At 43.6% G+C, this 25,362-nt stretch overlaps 1 protein-coding gene across 1 annotated transcript in view; it reads left to right on the forward strand.

Annotated features, from left to right (window-relative positions):
* Positions 1-25,053, forward strand: part of LOC111226844 (syntaxin-1B) — a 63,027-nt gene extending 37,974 nt beyond the window's left edge. Inside the window, exons 3-10 of the mRNA XM_022752141.1 lie at positions 6,131-6,230; positions 11,635-11,709; positions 13,731-13,804; positions 14,738-14,846; positions 15,146-15,219; positions 16,274-16,411; positions 16,503-16,613; positions 16,913-25,053. Of these exons, the coding sequence (XP_022607862.1) occupies positions 6,131-6,230; positions 11,635-11,709; positions 13,731-13,804; positions 14,738-14,846; positions 15,146-15,219; positions 16,274-16,411; positions 16,503-16,613; positions 16,913-16,993 (762 nt within the window). The 3' untranslated portion in view covers positions 16,994-25,053. The remainder of the gene's footprint in view (positions 1-6,130; positions 6,231-11,634; positions 11,710-13,730; positions 13,805-14,737; positions 14,847-15,145; positions 15,220-16,273; positions 16,412-16,502; positions 16,614-16,912) is intronic.
* Positions 25,054-25,362: the final 309 nt, after the last annotated feature.

Consider the following 25,362-nt stretch of genomic DNA (forward strand, 5'->3'; position numbering starts at 1 on the left):
CCCAGAGGAGACACTCAACCAAAAACAGACTACCTAATCTTGTAAGAGACTTTTTATGCGGTGTGGGCTCAGTCTATTTCCTGCATCCTCATGCAGCCTGAGTAACTGCTGCGTCTCTTCTTTTCTTGTTTGTTGATCTATAGAGAGGCCGAGCCGTCCTACATGCAGGAGGTGGTGATCACACGCATAGCAATATACCCTCCACATCAAAAATAACTTTCTGTAAAGCAGCCATGCACGCAGGCGAGGAGGAAGGAGAGGTGACGGAGACTTCTGGTTCAGGGGTGTGGATGCAGTGAGGAACTGAACGTGAATGAACTCGTTACAGATTAATTTTTCCTCATTGTTCTGTCGTAGTTCTTATTCTTCTCTGTGAAATGAAGAGTGGAACGTACCCAGGTTTTCACGCTGATGTTTGCGAGTGTTTCTGCCGTGGCGGGATGCGCACGAATAACAAACCATCTGGCAGGACCGCGAGTCGGTGCTTGCAGCACATCTTGTAGAACACACTAGAGTAACGTGCACTTGCATTGGTTGGGTTGTGGGGCGGCAAGGTTTTGGCGAAGGTAACAAGCCTCAGGTTTTACTTCACTCTGGGTTTCCTGCGACTTCCTCCTTCAACGCCTCCGTGCAGTTCAACAAGGCACAGTTCAGACAGTTTTAACAAGCGAAGAGACCTAATTATATCATAACCTGATGAGACGCTAAACAAACCACGAGCCTCGGTCGTCTTCATGCACATGATTCACTTTTAAACCGCTGATAATCCTGACGTTATAAAAACTGACAAACAGCTGATTTAAAATTCAAACTCTTCAAGTGATAAAATAAAATCATGCGTGTTTTTACTATGCGGTTGTTGAAGCATGGAGCTTGTTGTGGATTCATCATCCGTGTGTGTGGATTTGTATTTATTTGTTTTTCTTCAGACTGGACGGAGTTACAGGGTTTTACAAGACGGTGGAGATGTATGTTCTTCGCTTTGTGTTGATGGCAGCAGCTGGATTGGTCGACAGGTGTGTCCTTTGTTCCAGGTCTTATCACTGAGAGCAAGACGCCTCCATGTCTTCAGTGTCAGAAAACACGTCTGAGATACAGCAACTTGCTCTTCATCTGCTGCTGGACAGCCTGTTAGACACATGAGACCTGGACCTGTTAGACCTGTGTGTGTGTGTTGTGTGGTGTGTGTGTGTGTGGGTGTGGTGTGTTGTGGTGTTGATGTTGGAATTTTCTGGCCTCTTTGGCACCCATGTTGTATGATTAGTGTCAGGACTGGAGATGTTAGCTCTACACACACACACACACACACCACACAGTCTGGTTTGTTGCAAGGATGGATGGAGGGAAGCTGCCATCAGTCTTGTGAGACAGCAGATCAGGTGGAGACACCTGAGGCAGGTCTCAGAGTCTCAGAGCCTGGACGTGGTTTATGACCAGTTTTTATTTTATTCTGAACCTTTTAGAACACAATTCAGAGTTGTAAGAATTAGGAGACCAGTTTCACACCCAGAGGGAGGAGGGCGGAGTCACAATAATATAAGTGATTGATGAAACAGATCTTTGTGTTTTTTTCTTTGTATAAAAGTTTTTGTTTCGTAGAAGTTCAAAGTCACATTGTTGGTTGACTGCAGAGTGAGACTATATACCCATGATCCTTTGCTCTTTGTCAGTTGTGTTGCGCTCCCTGCATTGTTCAGTGTCTCTCGTCTTCTTAAAGAGAAGGCGCCTGAAATCAGTGAGGTCACAGTGAGGTCACAACTCAAGCTAACAATGTTTGTAAATTGTGTGAGAAGTTTGGTACGGGTTGACGTGTCAGCAACACAGCACTGTAATTAAAACAAGCCGTCAGGAACTTCTGGAATTTTGTGATGATCACAACAAGCAGCCACCAAGCCCCCCACCATGGACACCACTCATCCAACTATGCAGGATTTTGTTTCTCCTGAGTGTTTTTTACCTGAAATCTGCTTTTTTTTATATTGGATCTCTAGAAAACAGTCCAGCCATAGAAAGAGGCTTCAGAGCCTCCTCTCTTTGATATGGCTGCACCGACCTGTTGTTTGCTAGCAGCTCCAGAGAGAAGCCTGAGAGAGGAGATGTGAAACTACACATGAGATGGCTTTTTTATATCTTCCTGATGTGAGTAAAATACTTCAAACTATAAACACAGATGTAAGAAGAAACATGGAGTTAAACTGAGACAAACTGAATAAAGATTGAGACACGTATCTCCTTTTCTTTTCTTCCATGTGTAAGTGGTTTGAGGTGTCGCTTGCTGGGTGACTGGAGCTGTCCTGGAGAGAGTTTGTCCTTTCCCTCTGTGGTCTCTGGTGTGTCTTCCTCTGCAAGACAGTGTGACGCAGGGTGAGGAAGGGGGCGAGGATACAGGGGGAGGTGGGGAGGTGGTGAGGGGCAACAGAGGGAACAACGATAACTGCATTCTGACCGCCGCAGAGCTGGAGGGAGGGGCGTGCCCTCTGTGGCTGCCAGCGAGCTAACGATGCTAAAACACTACATGACTGTCAACATGACCTAAAACACACGAAACACATAGAAACACACTCATGTAACCAGAACGCAGAGATTTTATGGTTGTAGTTACCGACTGGTAAACCAGATCAATCAAGGAGCCCCCCACCCAGACAGATGACCATCCATCTGTATGATTGACGGAACTACGGACGGATATTCCAGTGGGTCTGTCTGTGATGTCTGTCTGTCGTCTGTCTGTCCTGTCTTTTCCTGTCTGTCTGTCTCTTGTGCTGCTCGTGTTGTTGCTGTTGTCTGCTGGTTCCTGTCTCTGTCTCTTGTCTGCTGTTCTGATCTGTGGTCTGTCTGTCTTGTCTGGTCTGGTCTGGTATGCTGTGTCTCGCTTTCTGTCTGTCTGTCTGTCTGTCTCTGTCTCTCTGTGCGTGTCGCTGTGTCTGATGCGTGTCGTCTCTGTCTGTCTGTTCTGGTCTGTCCTGTTGTCTGTCGGTCGTCTTGTCTGGGTCGTCTGCTGTCTTCAGTCTGGCTCGTGTCGGTGCCTCTAGTCTGTCCTGCTTCTCCTGTCTCTCTGTCTGTCTCTCTGTCCTGTCTGTCTGTCTCTTGTCTGTTCTGTCCTCTCTTCTGTCTCTTCTGCTCTGTCTCGTGTCGCTCTGTGTTCGTCTTCTGCTTGTCCTCTTCATTTCGTCGCAATTATCTTTTTTCTCCCACTTTATAAACTGGACAGTGATGAACGTCGTAGTAACTGAGGCATGCCTAATTACTGTCGGATGTATCTTGCATAATATCGTTACAATACATCATGCAACATCGACATCAGTACAGTGCAGCGCGACGCACACAACACGACACATCAGCTATGACACACACTCACACACACACATCTCACACACCCACACCACACCACACACTCACACACAAAATAACACTCACAACACACACTTTCACACACAACACACACGACACACACACACACTCACACACACTCTCACACACACACACACACTCAGCACACACACACTCCACACACACTTTCAACACACACACACACACACACACACACACAACAAGGCCACACACCACACATCACAGGCTTTGGCCTATTTACATTAATAGAAATCCAATCAGTGGTAATTGGAAACTGTTTACACTCAGTGAGGTGAGTCTGCCTCAACCTGCTGACCTGTGTGTGTGTGTTGTGTGTGTGTGTGTGTGTGTGTGTGTGTGTGTGTGTGTGTGTGTGTGTGGTGGTGTGTGTGTGTGTCTGTGTGTGTGTGTGTGTGTTGTGGTGTGTGTGTAGTGTGGTGTTGTGATTTTGTCATCAGCACAGTTATATGTAAAACTCAGTGTGTTCTTGGAATAAAACATTTGAATAATATTTTGTTACTGACCTGTCAAGACCTTCATGTCTCCTTCATTTACTGTCCAACAGCTACAGCAGCTGTGAAGCTGTGGTCAGAGTGAAGCTGTGGTCAGAGTGAAGCCTGTGGTCAGAGTGAAGCTGTGGTCAGAGTGAAGAAGTGGGTCAAGAGTGAAGTTGGTCAGAGTGCGTGTGTCAGAGCTGAGCTGGTGGTCGAGCTGAAGCTGTGGTCCAGAGTGAAGATGTGGTCAGAAGTGAAGAATGTGGTCAGAGTGAAGCTGCTGGTCAGAGTGAAGCTGTGGTCAGAGTGAAGCTGTGTCAGAGTCGAAGTGATGTCTGAGTGAAGCTGTGGTCAGAGTGAAGATGTGGTCAGAGTGAAGCTGTGGTCAGAGTTCACCCTGAGTGAACTCTGACCACAGCTTCAGCAGGAAAGTAACCAGCGTTACGTTAGTGACAATCATTTCCTGTCTGTGTGTGTGTGGCAGGCTAAGGACAGCGACGATGATGAGGAGGTGTGGTGCAGGTCACAGGGACCATTTCATGGATGAGTTCTTCGAAGCAGGTGAGACACTACAACAACTCACACATAGGTGTACCTGAGGTCACAGGGGTCACGGAGGGTCATGGAGGTCATGTCCTCCAGTATTTCCTCTGGCAAATGTTTAATAACCTCAGGATTCAGAAATGTAATATCTAACATGTGTGTCCCATTAAAGGTGATTTATAACATATATTGAAATACCTAATGAAATTTTGTAAATCTTAAATTAAAATATCTATAATGGGTTAATATATGTTGTGGACATATATCTTTACAATATATGTTTATTTTGTTTATGGATCATATACAGATTCTATATGTTTATATATGTTTTTCTTATTCATTTATATAATTATATATATAATATATACCCACACACACACACACAAACATATATATATATATATATACACTGTTGCTCATAAAGTTGGAATAAAATATTTTTTACTCTTTCCATGAAATGATTGTGACAATGTGATTTATTTAATATCACTGGGTAACTGGGACACATGATGTAATCACTGCACCTGGTTAAAGGTGAGTACTGATGCATTTAAATAGAACAAACAGGATTGTGTCTGAAAACAAAAATGATTCCAACTTTATGGGCAACACCCACATGTATGTACATACATGATGAAGGAGGTGGGGCACGTATATATATACATACATGTAGGTGTTATCTGATCTAAGACGTGTGTGTGTGGGTGTGGTGTGTGTGTGTGTGTGTGTGTGTGTGTGTGGTGTGTGTGTGTGATGTGTGTTGTGTGTGTTGTGTGTGTGAGTGTTGTGTGTGTGTGTGTGTGTGTGTGTGTGTGTGTGTGTGTTGTGTGTGTGTGTGTGTGTGTGTGTAGAGTGTGTGTGGGTGTGTGTGGAGTGTGTGTGTGTGTGTGTGTGAGTTGTGTGTGTGTGGGTGTGTGTGGGTGAGTGTGTGTGGTGTTGATGTGTGTGTGTGGTGCTGTGAGTGTGTGTGTGTGTGGTTGTGGTGTGTGGTTGTGTGTTGTGTGTTTGTGTGTGTGTGTGTGTGTGTGTGTGTGTTGGTGGTGGTGTTTGGTGTGGTGTGTGAGTGTGTGTGTGTGTGTGTGGTGTGTGTGTGTGTGGTGTGTGTGTGTGTTGTGTGTGAGTGTGTGGTGTGCTGTGTGTGTGTGTGTGGTGTGTGTGTGTGTGTGTGTGTGTGTGTGTGAGTGTGTGTGTGTGTGTGTGTGAGTGTGTGTGTGTGTGTGGTTTAGTCGGTTTGTCTCTTTCATGTGCAGTAAAACTAATTTATTATTTTCATTTCATTATAAATGTATAAATAGATTTTATTTGATAAGATATTAAATGTTATTTGTTGTTCAGTTTCCTCTGAGGTCACAGCTGCTGCATCAACTCGTCTTTCTCATATTTATTCAATTATTAACGTTTGAAGGAGAAAAGACAAATTCACTGAAGCTCTCGTCCTCAGATTGATTTTAATAAAAACAGATGATTCACTGAGGAAAGAAAATCCATTTTTCATGTAAAATTCATGTAAAAGATTCTTAGTAATTTGAGCGAGATTCTGACTTTTGTTTTAAAAAAATAAAACTATTTTATAGCAGAAGATCTTCGTTCGTCCAGAAACGGCTTCAAAACAAGAGAAGATGAAGCAGACGTTCAGTTTTATTTGTTCTGGAGAAACATGAAAAGATTCATCTGATGATGATGTTGTTGTTGATGATGATGATGATGATGACATCACTGTAACATGTGTTTTGTGTGTTCAGGTGGAGGAGATCAGAGGCTGCATAGAAAAGCTGTCAGAGGATGTGGAGCAGGTCAAGAAGCAGCACAGCGCCATCCTGGCCGCACCCAACCCTGACGAAAGTAAGACTCTCACTCACACACACACACACACACACACATTGCATCATCACTGAATTAACCCACAACAACAACAACAACAACAGCTGATCTGTAGATGGTCTTCATCAGCTGTGATGAAGATGTGTCAGCTGTGATCACATGACTAAAGTGGTTTCACAGAGACGTCTCACACTGGTCTGAGGTGTTGGCTAATCCAAATATGGTCAAAGAGGAGGAGCGTGGGTGGAGCTGAGACTTCTGTGCATGATGGTTCGTGACAAACATACACTCACCCACCTGTCACTCAAAGAGGCCACGCCCTAAATCCTCCATAACTTTAGTCCTTAATAAGATGTAAACAGGTGAGTTATATAAACAGGTGTCATTAAGGAGGAAATCAGCTCTAGAGACCAAAACAGTTTCTGTACCAGGCTGTAAACATGTTGATTTCTGCTGTAAAGTTGGACATTTTAACATGGGAGTCTATGGGGACTGACTCACTGTTGGAGCCAGACTCTAGTGGTCGTTAGAGGAACTGCAGCTCCTGGTTCTTCAGAGACGGCGGTCTCTGGTCCCAGACTTCAGAACCAGCCCCGAGTCTCTCTGGGTTCAGCTCGCAGTAGTTTTCTAACAGAGCTGCGTTCACTCACAAACCAAACATTTCCTGCTGTGGCTCCTTCACATTAAAGTTTTTCTCTTTCAAAAATAAAATGCTAAGCTGTGGGGAGGAGGCAGATTCCTCATGGAGGGGATGATCTGGATGTGATCTGATGGATTTAGTCTCAGACATGTGTTAAATCGCCGCCTGGACAATAGGACGTTTAATGTGTTTATCACAGAGTCAGCAGATCTTCATTAGCGCTGCTTTTCTTCAATAAATGAGCACTAATCGATTGGATATGGACACATTCCACACTCTGTGTTTAGTGGATTAGATTCTGCCGCTCACCTCCAGCTCAGCACCAAGGTGAAGCCGTTCACCTTGGTGCTGCAGATGAACACTCGCTCTGTGCCAGCGAGGTGTGAGCGGTCCCGGCTGCTGCTGGTCCGCCCACCTGTATGAGCTCATCAGTCTGCACACTCGTGTCCAGCGTCTGGACTTACGTCACAGAACCGTGGCTCTGTATCGTGCTGACAGTTTCAAAAAGCAGATATGTCCAGAAACATGTCAAGAAAACAACCATCAACATTTTGTTCAATCCTCTTCTTTTCTCTGTGAGTTTGTGCTTAGCCTAGCTTAGCATAAAGACAAGAAGCAGTAGAATACAGCTCACCTGACTCTGTCCAAAGTTCCAAAACACACCTGGAAACCCATATAAAGGAGCTACTTGTAAGTGTTGCTATTACTAAATAGCTAACGTTAGCATTAGCAGCTGTTTTCTTACCAATCTAGAAGAAACATTCAAACTTTACTCCTTTACTCACCAACATTTGTCTCCATCTACTGAAGTTAGCATGCTAACCAGCTAGCCCTGGCCCGTCATCACTTTCTGATAGCGCCTCACTGTAGCCTCCAGTCTGAAGACGGAGCAGCTCAGAGGACGTGTTATAAAGACAAAGATGGCTGAAACAAGAAACCAGGTTCAAACAAAGAGCTTCTTTAAAAGTCACTCAGTGACGGCGGGTGTTGATGTGAAGCCGAGACGTCTGAAGCTGTAGATGATGTAGATGATGCGGTAGACGGTTGACGTGTGTGTGACAGACTGTAGACACAGAAACGAAGTGTTGAATATTGTGTCGGTGACCTTGAGTAACCTCAGAGTGAAGTCTAATCCTGTTAACTTCTCACTGATGAGCGCTGCAGCTCGCCGTTTGAGCCTCTGATGAGTCTGTTGGCAGACGTCCACCGAGCGCCGCCGCCGGTCACTTCATCGTCCTCCCGACACACGAGGAAGAAATAAAATTGTGTCCTGTTTGAGAGAGCGAGGCTGAGAGAGCTGCACTGCGTTCACCCTGACCCCGACACACTGTGACTCAGCAGCAATGACTCAATGTCACTGCTGGAGCCTGCAGCCAAGTCTGTGCTGTCACAAACGCTGCACTGTAAAAAAGTCTGGCTTCAAAACAGGTTTTTCATCAGATTCTGGAGCCACAGGGCCCCCGGGGGCCCGGGGACCTCGGGGGGCCCCCGGGGGCCCGGGGGCTCAGCTCGGCTCCAGTTTCACTGAAGGCCACGTTCAGCTCGTCGTCAACGAGACTCAGATGCTTCGCGTCACATTACTTAGTCACATTTAGTCATAACTCAGTCAGATCTGTACATTCTCTGTGAGGACATCTTCATCTCTGCTGTCACTCAACAATCTTCCTGATCACCGATCAATAATCACAGAATAAATACATACAGGCTGAAATACACCAGAGCTGTAGCTGTAGCTCACAGCTAACTCACTGAGCCCAGCACAGCTTTATACAATACCTCAGTCCCACAAAGAATCATGGGAACTGTAGTTCAGAAATGTACATGATGACAGAATCCGTTGATGTTTATGTTAAACTACACGTTTTCATATCAGTATTTTTAATCATAGTAATAAACTTTATTTATAGTGCACTTTTCATACAAGAGATGCAGCTCAGTGTTTCACTGCACCGCCTGTTTCATGTGCGTAAATATTCCCTGACATTTCTAAATGAATCAACAAGTAAAAGTTTTCATCAAATATCAACAGACCATCAGATATTTGATGAAAACGTGTCGGTGTTGAGACGAAGGTCCAGATCAAACCTTCTGTATGAGACTGTATGAGCTGCCTGCTGGCGTCTGCTCTACATGAGCAGAGAGGAAACAGTGGATCCAATCTGCTGACTGATTTAAAATGAGGCCGGTTCATCCAGAAACTAGTGGAGAGACTGTTCCTGTGAAGGACGGGGAGGTTTGTGGTGCAGCTCGGGTTTTCAAACAAAGTCAACTACCCTGAAGTTTAGCTAAAGTGACCTTTAGTACAGCGACCTCTGTGAGCGCAGCAGCTGCAGTGTGGGATTAAATGAAGGTGGAAGTTATGATGCACGAGGAGGGAAGAGGGGGAAAACATCAGATGAAAGGAATAATGATGATTGATTGATGATTGTGATTCACATGTTCAGAGAGGAGCTCAGAGTTTCCTGCTCGTACAGTTTGTTCTGCATGCAGATGTTTTCTGTTCTCGTGTTGCCTGATGATGATTATTTATTCTTTTCTTTTCCATCCTTTATGTTGCATTAGATTTTATTTTATATATATATATATATATATATATATATACATATACATTTGTGTTACTTCAAATTCATTTTATTACCACGTATTAAATTTTATTATAACTTTATTATATCCCATTGAATTTGTGTTACCTTTAATTAATTTGGTTACCTCGCATTAAATTTGTTATATCACATTAAATGTGTAAGTTTGCGTTAAATGTGACGCATGAAATGCGACGTCGCCTCGTGTCAGATGTTGTGTGGCATCAGATCACGTCGCCTTGTTCTGCATGTTGTTTCTCTTGTTGCTTGATGATGATCATTATTTCTTTTTTTCTTTCCCATCCTTTACTTTTCTCCTTTCCTCTGATTCGACCCTTTTTCTACCTTTAACCCCCCCCCCCTGCATGCTGCCTGTGACGTCTCTGCTCTAATGTTGACGTGTTTAACCTGCATGAAGTGAAGTAAAGCTCAGACGAGACGATGAACCGCTGACGACATGTGAGTGACGTCTCTCTGCTGTGGACGGGATCCTCACCTTCACCACGATCCCTGTATATATTCTGTACATTAACACATTCCCTCACAGTGGATATATGAATTTATATTAATGCATCTAATATTGAATATTACTCTGTTTTCACTGTGATGTGCTTCACACTGTATGTTATTGCTTCATTATTGGGATCAATCAGGTAATTAAAAGTCATAATTAGCAGGTTCTTTATGATCCGGCTTGTTTAATGAGATACGAGGTTAGATGAGTGAAGATGAAGATGAAGATGAACTGAAGTGAGAGTTACGAGATACTTCACCTTCTTCTTCCTCCTGGTGAAAACGCGTCTCTCCTTCTTCTTCTCCTCCTCACGTCTGCGTCAGCTCGCTCTCAGCTGCCAGCACACCGTCATACAAGATGCATCCCAGTGTTTCTGCCTGAATAATGCATGATGGGAGTTGTAGTGAGAGGGGAGGAGTACAGCTGTAGTTCTGAGCTCAAACCACAGCCATTCACAAAGACTCAGTTACTCCTCCTTTCACCATCACTTCATTTCTCTCTGACGTCTCGAAGTGAGTGAATGAGTGACTGTCAGTTACGAAGATGTTCAGCTGATCAAATCATAAACTCAACAGACGTGTCGTAAAAACGCTGCGAATTCTCAATTAAAATCTGGTTTGCCAAATTACAAGTCTGAGGAACAGAAGAGAGATGTCCTGAGCTTTAACTGATGAAATCAGCGCCGTGGAAATGAGCGTGACACTGAGTCATTTATCAAGACAGCAGCTGAACACGGAGGACATGTTGTTACTGACCATTACATTTTATTACGTCGCCTTAAATGTGTTACCTCGTATTAAATTTTATTAAATCACAAAATGTTATTATATTGCATTAAAAAGTAATAATAATAAAGTCAAATTCCACACTGAGCCGATAAAAACACACGTGACTGTTGTAGAAGAGCGTTAGCAGCACATGCTAATGACACCCAGAGAGGGGGGGGTGGGGGGCTATTGGTCGATCGACTGATTACTGCTTCTTGAATTATAATAATTAGAGTGGTGTCTAGCTTACAGACAACATGACGTGAAGAGCGAGGCATATTAGTACTTAGTCCAGCTCAACAATACTGGGGGGGAAGAGAGGAGTGAGGAGGAGGGGGGATACTGGAGGTGTCGGAAAGGAGAGGGCGAGGGATTCGAAGGAAGGAGGTGAGAGGAGGAGTGGAGAGACGGAGTTCATCGAGATATGTGCGCGGAGGAGGAGGAGGTGGGGGAGGTGGAAGAGGAGGTGGAGGAGGGGGAGGTCAGACAGAGAGAACAGGGTGAGTCAGAGGCAGAAAAGGCTGAATGGCACTGCAGCGCTCATAAATCTGACTGCACTGCTGCAGCTAACACACACACACACACACACACACACACACACACACACACACACACACACACACACACACACACACGTCGCGCCCCTCTCAACATGGCTGACATGATGTGATGTTCCTGTTCCTGGACACACGTCAGCTCACGTCTTCCTCTGACAGTTGCCGTCCAGAGTTCAGCAGCTTGGTCCTCAGAGCGCCTCTCACCTTTTCTAACTCACGTCCCACCTGGACGGAACAACAGGACCAGTACTGTCTTCTCCAGAAAATCAAAGGACTCTTAAACATTTTTAATGTTTTTTTCTTTTAAAAACATGATTGTATTAAACACTGTTGTTGCTGAAGTGTCTCTTCTCTCTCCTCTGCAGAGACCAAGCAGGAGCTGGAGGACCTCACAGCTGACATCAAGAAGACAGCCAATAAAGTCCGTTCAAAATTAAAAGGTAAACACTCACAGACACATCGTCACGTCACCTTTTCATTTCTGCATTTCTAATAATAGATTCATATAGTAAATATTACAGGTGAAACACACACACACACACACACACACACACACACACACACACACTCTCTCTCTACAGTGCAGACGCGATGTAGAGAGAGTGTGTGTGTATGTGTGTGTGTGTGTGTGTGTGTGTGTGTGGGGCTCCTCGTAGACTACGGAGGATTTTAGCTGTTCCCGCCCTCACTGTCACAAAGTGCGGCTCCTGTTGCCTAGCAACCTTAACAACATTACTTTGCTTCGCAGTAACTTGGTGTTTCCAGTCTCTTGTTAAACAGTTGAAGCTTCAGCTGTTGATCGGAGCTGAGTCTAATCCTCAGACTCTGTCACTGTTGTTTACGCAATGCATCTTGGGATATGTTGGACCAAGAACGATCCACCTGTTCGAGCCTTCGTTACCCAGGAAACGAAGGACACATTTGAAATGAGTCTGGTCTCTGTGACGTCAGAGTCACAGTAGAAACTTCATCTGTTGAATAAACAATCAATAATCAATAAAACACAGATCCTTATGTAAGAACAAATAAACATCCGTTCACACACACACACACACAAAAGTACTCACAATCTGTTGCTTACTCACCCTGTTTTCATCTCATTGTCACACACACACACACACACACACACACCATCAGTGACATCTGTGATATTGCTGAGTCATCATGGATCCAGCAGAGCAGCTGGGCCACAAGCCAGGACATACACACACACACACACACACACACACACACACACACACACACACACACACAGTGAAAAACATTATATAAGCATTTCAGTTCATCTCATCAGTCACTGGAGACAAACCGACAGTCACATGACACCAGGACAGACATGCAGCTGGTTACCGTGGCACACGCACACACACACACACACACACACACTGGACGTATGATTTTCATCAGGGGTCTGATACTCTTCAGTACATATTTGTATTGTATCTATTCATATTTTTCTATAATATTTCTTCACATTTCTATTGTAAATATTTGATTTCATTGTTAATTATTTGATTAGATTTTTTTATTGAAGCTCTCACCTGCAGAACTCACCTGTTTCATCTTTCATCTCTGTTTATTGTCACAAACCAAAACATCAAAGCTGATTCCTCAGATGTTGAAAAGCTTCGTGGTGAAAAACCAGATTCTGATTCAGAAATCATCAATATGTGATGGTGCAAAATGTAAAAAGTTCATATAATGTTTTTGTAATTATAATTATTTTTCTTTACCTCACTTGTATTTGCAGGACAATCATGCTTTAAGTTTTCTAACTACAGTTCCCATCATGCTTCAGGCCGGGGATGTCAGACTGTCTCATTAACAGCAGCTGAATCAGCTGTCATCAGATCAGCTGTGATCGGCTGTCAGTGTATCCTGATGTTTTACTGTGATACTGAAGGAAACTTAGAAACAGGACGATTCTCAATGAAGTTCTGCAGCCTCTGTTTCTCTGGAGCTTTATTCTGAAGGGACATCAGAGATAATGACATCATCAGGAAGTGACATCACACTGAATCTGAACGTGTGTGCTCAGATCTGATTTCTGACACTTGTTTTGACCAAACTGTCCCTTGAGGACTTTTACATTGAAGGACAGAAGCCTCGTTAGAGAGGGAACCACAGAGACGCTCCAGATGTTTCCAGCTGCCTCTGACAGTCACATGACCCTGGTCTTGATGTCACACCTGTCCCTGACAGTCACATGACCCAGGACCAGGGACTGAACCACCTCATACAGTATGTTCTGTATGTAAAGTCTAGATGTGGTGCACGCAACACTTCTTTTATTCTGGTGGGGTGAGGCGGAAGCTTTCACAATAAGAGCACCGGCTAAAATGTAAAGATTTTAAAGTTTTTTTTCCTGTTTGATTTAATTTAACTTTATTTAACTGACCGTGTGTGTGTGTGTGTGTGTGTGTGTGTGTGTGTGTGTGCGTGCGTGTGTGTCTTCCTGCAGCAATCGAGCAGAGCATCGAACAGGAGGAGGGTCTCAACAGATCATCAGCAGACCTCAGGATCCGCAAGACACAGGTGAGACAAGAACAGATGGAGGAGGAGACTCAGTGTTGCCATGGTGACAGTTACCACATCACTAGTTAGACAGAAAGTTCTCCAAAAAAACATTCATGTTATTAATTAATTAATTAAAAGAGAAAAAATAAAAACATGGATTACAGTTATTTTGTTTATTATTTGTAGTTTGTGAAAAGTACGACGGAAAACTTTCCAAACGCCACTTAATTATTTATGAATCAGTTTTATTTGTTTGTGTTTAAACAGACTTTATTTATGAGGAAGAATTTTTCAGTTTTATTTTGTACTTCTGTGCACATTACATATATTTTCCCGTATTCTACTTTTATTTTGGTAGGTGGTGCCTGATCATCAATCACCATAATTAATAATCGATCACTGTTGATCACCCATCACTTTGTGTCTGTTCTCTGAGCTCCCCTTGCCTCTGCAGCCCCTCCCATCCTGGTTTCACCCTGCAGTATTCTGCTCTGTCATTGGCTGCTGTGCCCCCCTCCCCCCATCAGCTGCTCCCTGCTGCCTCCTGGTGGAAGAGAGGATAACTGCAGCTCCTCCTCACAGCTGCAACACAACATTACACAACCACAGAGCTGTGTGTGTGTGTGTGTGTGTGTGTGTGTGTGTGTGTGTGTGTGTGTGTGCGTGTGTGTCATCATTACTGATGCATGTAAAGGTGGAGCTCATTTGAACTACTTTACATACTGCTGGGTGGTGTAACAATAATAATACATAATAATTGAAATATTGATTATTGGTGATATTGATCAACACAACTGATCTGAATTATTAGTAAAATTCATGTAAATGTAAATCTAATATCTGCTGTTTCTATCAACAGAAACCTGTAAATAAAACCAGACTTTTCACATGAACACCTCCTCTTCTTCCTCCTCTTCTTCCTCCTCCTCCTCTTCTGTTGTCGTCCTGCAGCACTCGACGCTGTCACGTAAGTTTGTGGAGGTGATGACCGAGTACAACACCACGCAGTCCAAGTACCGCGACCGCTGCAAGGACCGCATCCAGAGACAGCTGGAGATCAGTGAGTCCTACAACACGCAACGGAACACGCAACGGAACACGCAATGGAACACAACACGCAACGGAACACGCAACGGAACACGCAATGGAACACAACACGCAACACAACGCAACGCAACACACAGCACGCAACACAACATGCACTGCAACACGCAATGGAACACGCAATGCAACACAACACGAAATGGAACACGGAACGCAACAGGCAACACACCACAACGACGACACAACACACACTCGTACCATGTGACTCAGGTGAATGTCCAGGTGTCTCAGCTCTGTCTCTGTTTCTCTCTGCAGCTGGGAGAACCACCACCAACGAGGAGCTAGAGGACATGTTGGAGAGTGGCAAGCTGGCCATCTTCACCGATGATGTAAGCACCGCACCTGAGCCCGTAGCCATGGGTCACTTTATTCTGAGCCATTCTGCATCCCATAATAATCCTCATTTAGTACCGGGAGGCAGAATCGCCACGAGGTGCGCTGAGACATCAAGTGAATGCGGCCTTTGTCACTGGCTTCAGAGGGAATGATGGGAGAGACGAAGGAGCTTTTATTTTGAAGGAGTCACCTCACATTATCTTCAGCTCCTTCAAAATAAAAGCTCACATATTTGCCAGGGCCTTGAGGTAACATGACTGGAGTGTCATGTGACCTGATGTTGTGGTCAGCTGCTGTAATTGAACACTGAGCTGGAAGTCATTTCACCGAGTCGAAACCACACCCACCTGTGATGTCACAGTGTACTGACCGGTACACTGTGACTTCAACCAGTGAGGTCAGTAGGAACAAGGTTTCCAGCAGGTGTTGCTCTGTAAGCAGGTAAGTGAGTCAGACTCCAGCAGAACCCGGAGGTCACAGGTCATGGTCTGAATTTACAGACAGTCACAAAAATTTCATTTGATTATAATAATTAATTATATTCATTTTTGTTGAATAGCACCAGGGTCATAATGTTTTTACATAAAGTCCATGTTTCATGTCAGGTCTTTAAGTTTCATAAAAATTGAAAGACTCATTTGTTCTAAACTGAACCATTTTAAAGTATATTTTTTTGGGCTTTTATGCCTTTAATGGACAGCACAGTGGAGAGTGACAGGAAACGGGGAGGCAGAGAGAGGGGGAATGACATGCAGCAAAGGGCCGTCCGATGCGGGATTCGAACCGGGGCCGACTGCAGCGAGGACTGTAGCCTCTACACATGGGGCGCCTGCTTAAACCACTACGCTACACGACGCCCCTGAACCATTTTAATAATAAAAGAATTACATATCTCATAATAGCCATAATTCAGGAATCTAATCATTTATAGCAAATATATGAATAGATATGAATAATCGTTTGTCGTGGGGTTTTAGCTGCTTTTTGTTTTAATTTCAAACAGTTGTGGTAAAATACTGTTGTGTTTAAACCCGTCCTCTCCCGCAGATCAAAATGGACTCTCAAATGACCAAGCAGGCCCTGAATGAGATCGAGACCCGACACACCGAGATCATCAAGCTGGAAAACAGCATCCGTGAGCTGCACGACATGTTTGTGGACATGGCCATGCTGGTGGAGAGCCAGGTACATGGCGTGACAGGAGGTGTGTCTGCATGTCAACACATTGTTTGGGGTATCACATGTTAAACTTTGTAATGTGTGTATTTGTTGCCAGGGAGAGATGATTGACAGAATTGAGTACAACGTGGAGCACTCTGTCGACTACGTGGAACGTGCCGTATCTGACACCAAGAAGGCCGTCAAATACCAGAGCCAGGCTCGCAAGGTAACGTGCTCATCGGAGAGACATGAAGAAGAGCAGTCGACTACGACTCCCAGAAAACACTGCAATAAACATACAGTCAAAGAACTTCAGACTGTTGCTGTGCGGCTAACGGCGGGATGAAGTTAGACTGATCTTTGTAAAACTTGTCTGATAAATTCAGAGATGATATTGTGTGAGCATGAACAATGTGTAGACAGAACAATATACACTCATATATTCAACCACTATTGTGAGGTATGATTTCAAGGTTTCTATGTTGTGGTCACCGACCTGCACGTGTCTAACCTGTCGCCCCGCAGAAGAAGATCATGATCATCATCTGCTGCGTCATCCTGGGCGTGGTCCTGGCGTCGACCATCGGCGGCACACTGGGCTTCTAAGACGCTCCGCCACCTGCCGCTGTGACGACCGACACTGACCAACCGTCCGACCGACAGCCAGCAGAGAAAAGAAACACCAATGACAACAACAACACAAAAACTTGAAACACAAATGCAAGACAGATAACCAATCAGCTAGGAAGAGATAACAGTCCAATTACAGATAAGAGGAAACACCACGGGGTTGGGTGGGGTTCAAAAAGCAAAGAAAAAAACAATAAAAACGCCATCACATTATAGCTGACTTAAATACATAACATATACAAAAAGAGGGTACAAATAAATCTACTATTTATTACAGATGTACATGTAAATGTATGAACATATGAAGCAACACATGGGTTAGCTACCTGTAAAAAATTATGACCTATAATATGACATTTACTTGTTTGTTTGTTTGATTGTTTTGCCTTTTTTCTTATTTTTTAACCGTTTCTTTCGTTTTTCGGGAGTCTCCGAGGGCAGTGATGCTGACTGCCGCTGGGTGCATTCTGCAGGACCAGCATTCCAGAGCCAGAGCTTTATTCGTTTGTTCCTTTCTTACCTTTATCTCCTGGTAGAGATTCTGGAGCTGAGCACGCTCTCGAATGCCACAGGATACGTTGTAAATAAATGTGCTCAGCTTCCCAGTTAAATGAAGGAAAAATCTTCTCTATCGGAACATTCCGGAACGCTAGAACTCCGCACAAGAACAGAGTGAGGTTCCGGAATGGCGTCAGTAACTCTGAGATGTTCAGGTATGCTGTCCCGCAGGACCAGCACCCTCCGGCTTTGGTAGAACCAACTTTGTCCCCTTGTTCATGGGTGGGAGGGACCGACCTCACCGTTGGCTCAGCCCACCTCTTTAGACCATCCCTCATTGGTTGATAACTCCTATCATTCACCTCAGTCAGCCTATTAAATTAGCCCGCCCTGCTACACACCATTTATAAAAGGAAAGAGCGTGACACCCCGCCCTCTAAGATGCTTTCACAGCCAGCTGATTGATTGGGAAAACACCATGTGGGTTTGGGTGGGGGGTGAGGGGGGGGTTGTAATGTGGCAGGTTTCCAAGACAACAACCTCCCCTTCTAGTCACACCTATCCAACCAAAGAGCAGGGGGAGGGAAGGCCTTTGGTTTTCCTGCTGAATTCAATTGGCCAGTGGTAGAACATGTGATGTTTGACTGACAGGTGAATGGTGGGAAAGAGCGGGGCCAGGAGGAGGAGGGTTTAAAGGAGGGTGGGAGGAGACAGACAGTCAATCTATGCAGTTTAGATAAGAGGAAGAAGACTTGTCCTGTGCCCCCTCCCCCACCCCCCCCACCAAGGTAGCCAATGAGGATCAGGGGTTCACCTTACTGCACCAAAAGGCTCATCACACTGATCGCTGTAGAAATATGGTAGTCGAGGCCGGGTGTCATCTCCAAGCTGTCATGACTGTTCTTCCGGAAGATTCTAAAAAATGAAGAGAACACATTAAAAAGTAAAGAAGAAAAGTAAAATGCAACATGATAAAACTTACAAACAAGCCAGACAACAAACCAGATGCACAGAAAACGTAGAAACACTGAAGGCGCTGGCGTTCCCCAGTGACCTGAGTGTCGCGGTTCTATTTTTCCTGTTCTGTTTTTTAAAGGGAAATGTTTGTTGCTTCGTTGTTCCGTGGTGCTGCCGTTTTAGTGTGTGCGTGACGTGTCCCGTGACGTATCGGCCTCCTCATTTAGTGGTTACTGTTTAGTCTGTATGGTTTGATGCATTTGCCTGTTTGCTCCCTGCATCCCTCCATCTCCTCCTGAGTGTGTGTGTGTGTGTGTTTGGGGACTGTGATGTTGAATCCACACCATCTGAATGCCTGAGTTACACAGGTGCTACTGAACAGGAGAGGCTTTTCCTATTGGTGGGTTTCCTCCGTGGAAGGTGGAACATGTGACACACACATTCACATACATTCACAACACAGCACACGCATGAACACCTCATGTATATATGTAACGCTTCATACATACACTATGGAAATTTCCCCCTTAACACACACACTTTTAACTTTCCTGTGTTACACATCATGCCAATGCTAGTGTTAGCGTGTGTCGCTTAGCATGCTGTAGAGTTAGCTCGTGTTACGTGTAGATCGTGTAGGAGCTGCTTGTTGGAGACTGATTGCAAGTTTTCTGGTCTTTTTTTTTAATGTTAAAGACACTTTCCATGTGTTGGGGAAAGATTTAAGAAATAAGACGGAACGAGTTAAAAGGTCGCTCTTTGACAAAACATAATCTTAACATAAAGATGCAGTTTCAGAAAAGGCTAGTAAGGTAACTAGCGAGTAAGATTTTTTTTTGTCAAACTAATTAAATTTCAACAGCAGTAAAGCATTCGGACACAGCAATACACAGAAAGTAAATTACAATTTGTCATTTTAAAATGTTGAATCTGTACATCAGATTGCTTTAGCATTAAGCTAACAGGACTTCTTTTAAGAAAAGAAGATGCTAATTTAAAATAAGCTAATCATAACTTGGCAAAAGAAATAAATTAGTTATGACAGTGATCTGAGTGATGTGTTCACCTCAACATTACTCCAGATTGGGAGAACATACATGTGCGTTACATTTCAAGCTGTATGTTGTAAAAGCATGTTTTGTTTCATTGCTGATAATGTGGTTCTGTGTTGAGATGTAACACAAATGTGTGTGTTGCCCCAAACTGGATACATGGGTGTGTTGAAAACTACTACACAGTATTACGACTCCCTCCTGCTGTAGTCAGAGGAGCTTTAAGGAGGGAGGTTCCTCTGTGTTCAGGCTCTGTGATACGGAGGTTCATCTACTTCTGTTGAGGCCTACACTGGACGATCCTGCCCCACAGTCACTGTCAGGGTAACAACAACCATTAATACCACCTTAACCTCCACAAAATCAGTCTACACTACACTCAAAGCAATAAAGCCAGTTTGTTATAGTTCAGTTTCATTCAACAGAAAAAGTGTTAGCTAACTAGCTTGCTATGTCTAGATTCTGCCCTGAGTTTAAAAGCTGTAGAGTTGTGAAACGGACGGAGATGTTTTGTAAAAGTTTACGTGCATTTTCTGGCTTCAAAAACTCTCCTTCCAACTGTGTTAGAAAACGCCTTTGATAAAAAGTCACTTTGCAACTCTATTGTTCTGGAAGTTTCCGCTCTGAGAAGAAGCTAGCATGATGTGGCGTTTGACAAGTATCATTAGCCAGCACCGCAGCCACGACATGACTAATGATACTTAGCATCAAGTTAGCTGCTTTGTCATGGCTAACAATACTTCTGGCTGCCAAGGCAATGTGTAGACATGAGGAAGTAGTCGTTGCTATGTTGTGTTCTTTTGGGAGTCCTAGTAGTTAGCGCTGTTAGCTACGTCTATAATGCTATCTAGTCGAGTTTGGAGAGGAGAGGAGGTGGGAATTTTTATTCTATTCCTTGACTTCCCAAGACCAAAACATCTGTGTCCACCAAAGCTTAGCAAACAGCCCCAACCCCTCCAAGCAGCGAAGTCCAGTAGATGTTTGTTCAGATGAATTGTCAGTAGATTTAGAATAATTTAGCACTTTTCTCTGCTGTTGTGTTGTCAGTGTTTACGGCTACATTCTGTCTTCATGAGTGGTTTATAGGTGGTTTTACCATTTTTAGACTGTAGTACAAACATCAAATCTGTCCACAGATGGATTAAATATCAAATATTGTTCCCTCCTGTAAATCAAACCCAAAGTATGTTTATCTTTACTACATTTCCCAGGTGTCCTTGGACTATTTTAGAGCTCTGCTTTATTTCGGAAATTTCAGACATGTATTTAGGGAATCGCTAAATCGGCAAAGCAAAACTGACCTACCTGTTTTCAGAGTCAATGCGTTTTACCTCCACCAATCACAGTGATTTGTTCATCACTTGCATCATAAAGTCAGCCACACGATATTTAATTCAATTACATGTTCTTGTTGGTCGATGGTTGTCAAGGTGACGTCACGGTCGTTGCGGTAGTCTTGCAATGGTGGTGATTGCGGTGGATGAGAATCAGCGATGTGAGGATGCCGTCATAGCACCAGCCAGCTTGTTAACACTGATGTTTCTTTGCTGTGTGTGTGTGTGTGTGTGTGTGTGTGTGTGTGTGTGTGTGTGTGTATGTGTGTTTTCTGTAAAGTTCCTGTTCCTGTGTGGCAGCCATCATCCATCAGGCCCCGCCTCCATCCTCCTGGGAAAGAAAACACGGACAAACATCACAAAACCATAAAGGCATTAAGGTTATGGTTGATGAACCAACTTGATGAAGCTTAGGAGGTTTGTCCAAGTATTCGGTCCCCTGTCCTTTTGTCCTCCCTCTTCCCATTTGTGTTGTTGTAGTTTGACTGTACAAAAAGACGACGTTGAGGATTGGGCGTCTGCCCCTTCCCTTCCCCAGCAGACCCCACCCATCCTGTCGTCTGTAATAATGATAATAATAATAATAAAAAAGGCATGCAAAAGCGTTGTGGAGTTTGCATGATGGTGTTTTTTGTACCCCACCCCCGACCTGCCCTCCATGTTGTGCACTTTACCGCTCATCGGACCTGTCTTTGGTTGGCACGTTAGCTGACTACTCGTTCTTACTTAGTCTGCATTATTTTTATTTATCTAAAAGTTGAACACATGTTGACATTACGTGTCGACCTGTGCTTTGTTTGTAACATATTGTTGGAGCAGAAACTGGATTTTTAAAGTGTTTAGTTGAAGGAGTGGGTTGATGTTTAAACATGAACGGCTAAATTTTCAAATATGCTGCCATCGACGTCAGTCGTACAGCTTTCCCCCGACCCCTGATGTTGACCTCCAAACCTCCCGCTAGGTCACACCCCACTGTTATCACCTGATCGCTGTGCAGATTTACTTCCACAGTTGCATTTGTGTTGTGTTTTTGTGGAGGAATTGTCCCCGCCAACGTTGATTATTGTTGTAAGTCTGAAAACCTCAACCTGTGGGCTAACCTCCCGTCACCCCTCTACCCGGCCTTGTGTGTGTGCAGCATGCCTCCCTTCCTCATCAGTGACACAAGATTGGTGCATAAATGTGCGAGTGTGTGTGTTTGTTTGTGTCGGAGCAGCACGAGTTTGTTTTGATGTGCAGAGCATCCGATCGTATAGGTCCACGGGTTGCAGCCGTTTGACAAATTCCACTTTTTTTTCTTTTTTTTTTGAGAAAGGGAAGAGATTAGAGATCAGACATATTTATGGACGCCATGATCACTGTTATTGTTATTATATTTATTAAGATTCAAACCAAAGCGTTTTTTGCCCTCTCCTCATGTGTTCTCAAAATGTTTGCCGCTAATATCAAAGAGCACAACGCGAGTCAAGTTTACACAAAGATGTTCGTCAGAAATAGTGAAAAAACATAATTAAAAAAACATCAAATGCTACCATAAGTATAAAGACAAAAGCCCAGCCCCCCCCCCCCCAAAAAAAAGAAAAGCCAACCACCAGCCCTCACTGCATGTTGGTCTGTCCACCAATCAAACCGACAAACCTTTCCAATAGTTATCTCATGCCACAACAACGATGTCTGCCTCCACCCCCCTTTCCTTTCCTTTCCACCTGTAGATGTTAGTTTGTGGTCTGATTAGTGGAAAAATATGACGCATAATCATCTGTGAAATAAATTAGCATATGTACGCTTCTCCTCCACTTGAGGCATATACGGAGACAATGGTGGTGCTTTCTTATTCTATTTATTAATTGCTGTTATTCTTGTTATTTTGGTGTCATTAATTTATGTACAGCTTGTTTACCAGTCTGTGTGTTCACGTTACAGGAGCAGTGCTCAGCTGCAGGTCTGAAGGTTTTGCTAGCTAGTTAGTCGAAAAGTTTCATGGTTGATGGGTCAAAGCCAAACAACCAACCAAAGCCTCTTCTCCTGCAACTCCCCTCCACAGTCCCAAAAATAACAGTCAGGCAAATTACGATGAAGCAGCACTAGCTAACAATGCTTTGTGGTAATTCTCCTCATTATGATCATCATGACTGCAAGTCACTGCTCAATTATTTTCTGCTGTTTGACTCTTTACCTCTGCTGCACCAAACTACACACAACCATACACTTGACAAAAATGTATATTAAATCTGGAAATTCAAAGAAAAAGATAGCTGGCTAGCTGTTAACAGCTATGTAGGGGCAAGTAATGCTAACATTTGTATTTATTTACTTCTCCATGTTAGTTCCAATGTCACTAGACTGAGCCGTCAATGAACACAATTCTAATTACATCAATAATTGGAGATGTTGGTGGTGATTCAGAGGTTTGACACAAAGCTAGGAAATTGGCACTTCCTGTATATGTTATAATTATATGATTGTGCTTCCAAATTGTTGTTGTGCATACACAATAGAGATAATGAATCTCTTACTGTGACTGAGAAGAAATTGAGGAGTGACAAACCACTGTCACCTAGAGTCCAGTACTTGCTAGTTAGCTAGCTAGCTAGCACCACTAAACCTACAGTGAGCATTTTCCTGTGCGTGACAAAGGACTGCAGCCTTGTCAATGAAGTCACATATATAGGCAAGAATATATATAAATCTTGCACCAACATACTGCGTAGCCATTACTGCTTCTATTGGCTGTGTACAGTTTCTGTCAGAGCGGGGTACAGAAAGCAGGAAAAAATCATCCGCAGAGAGTTTGGGTGCGACACCAAGACTCCAAAGATTGACTTACCATTAGCTGTTAGCCATTAGCCTGCGTGTGGAAGTAAATTAGTGTGTTGTTTCACACATGTACTGAAAACTGACTCATAGTTCCTGTGGTTCTTGGGTCACAAATGTGTGTGGACGCAACACGCTCCGCAGTTATTTCTGCAGATGAGTTTTTCAATGTGAACCAGCAGCACGACGTCTGCAGACAGGTGTCTGTCTTCCAAGTTTGTACGCAACAGACACCGAGTTCAGAGACTGTGAGGGACTCAAGTCGGTCACGCTCTTTTGTTCCTCCACTGTCGGACGATTAAACTCTTCTCTACGATGATTTTTGTCTTCCTGAAACAATTTTCAAAAACCAAAACCTGTTCAGTGCCCTGCTCTGGATGATGATAAAATGAAAACGTTTGTTGTGGCTTCGATCTGCTCTTGTCAGCAGTAGCAGCTGCGACTTGATATTACTTGTTGTTTCTGATGATTTATTTGATGCTCCACTCATATGTCTTTCTGCACTCTCATCGTACGAGACAGTATTTGGTTTGTATCAGTGTTTTTTTTCCCTAGTGGGAGGGGTGGGAGGGGTCAGGGGAGGGTCCATGAAGATAGACCACACCCACATGGTCTCTGCCATAGCAAGTAGGAAAGACACTTAAATAACATTGTTATTACCATTATTATTATTATTATTATTATTATTATTATTATTATTATTATTATTACCATAAATGACAAATAAAATGCAGTAAAATATTTGCAAAAACCCAGATGGAGAACGAACGGCTTCACACAAAGTGATCAAACATAAAAACTTTTAAAAAGGGAGGTTATGACGATTCTATAATAGCAATGATTTAAAGAGGTACAAAAGGAGTTATGTTATCATAAATAATAGTAATATTGAATATTGAATGCTCGCAATTTTGTCAAACTGAAACTGGATTCTTTGTGTTATGTAATTATTGTAAATAATTCAAAGAGAGAAAAAATGACTTGCATGTCTATGTATAAATCTACTGAGATATCTATTCCCGTCAAAGTTGACAAGTAGTTCGATCTCTGTCCTTTTTTGCCACTTTCGCTTATCCCCTAAAGTATGTCACCCGTCCTCACCTCCACCCCCCCACCCTCCCATCGCCACCGTCTTTATTCTTTCTACGTGGCCGAGACAACAACAGAGAGAAAGAGAAACATAGCTTCCAGCGTCCTCGTCCGCCATGCTCAGTTCAGACGCTGTGTTTACACCAGCCTGCTGAAATCCTGACTTCACACATGTAGAAAGAAAAGAGGTATAATGGTGTTTTCACCAGTAGTTCATCCACTGGAGGGCAGTGTTGAACTTTTTTTTTGTGATTCCAGTCTCTTCGTTTCAGTCGAAAAGATGAATCCACGACGGAAACAACCAAATACTGTCTCGTACGATGAGAGTGCAGAAAGACATATGAGTGGAGCATCAAATAAATCATCAGAAACAACAAGTAATATCAAGTTACAGTACTAGCCTGCTCTACTAGCTCGACAGCATGAGCTGCTACTGCTGACAAGAGCAGATCGAAGCCACAACAAACGTTTTCATTTTATCATCATCCAGAGCAGGGCACTGAACAGGTTTTGGTTTTTGAAAATTGTTTCAGGAAGACAAAAATCATCGTAGAGAAGAGTTTAATCGTCCGACCAGTGGAGGAACAAAAGAGCGTGACCT

Source organism: Seriola dumerili, unplaced genomic scaffold (assembly GCF_002260705.1).
Source record: "Seriola dumerili isolate Sdu_G_001 unplaced genomic scaffold, Sdu_1.0 BDQW01000166.1, whole genome shotgun sequence".
Taxonomy (NCBI): domain Eukaryota; kingdom Metazoa; phylum Chordata; class Actinopteri; order Carangiformes; family Carangidae; genus Seriola; species Seriola dumerili.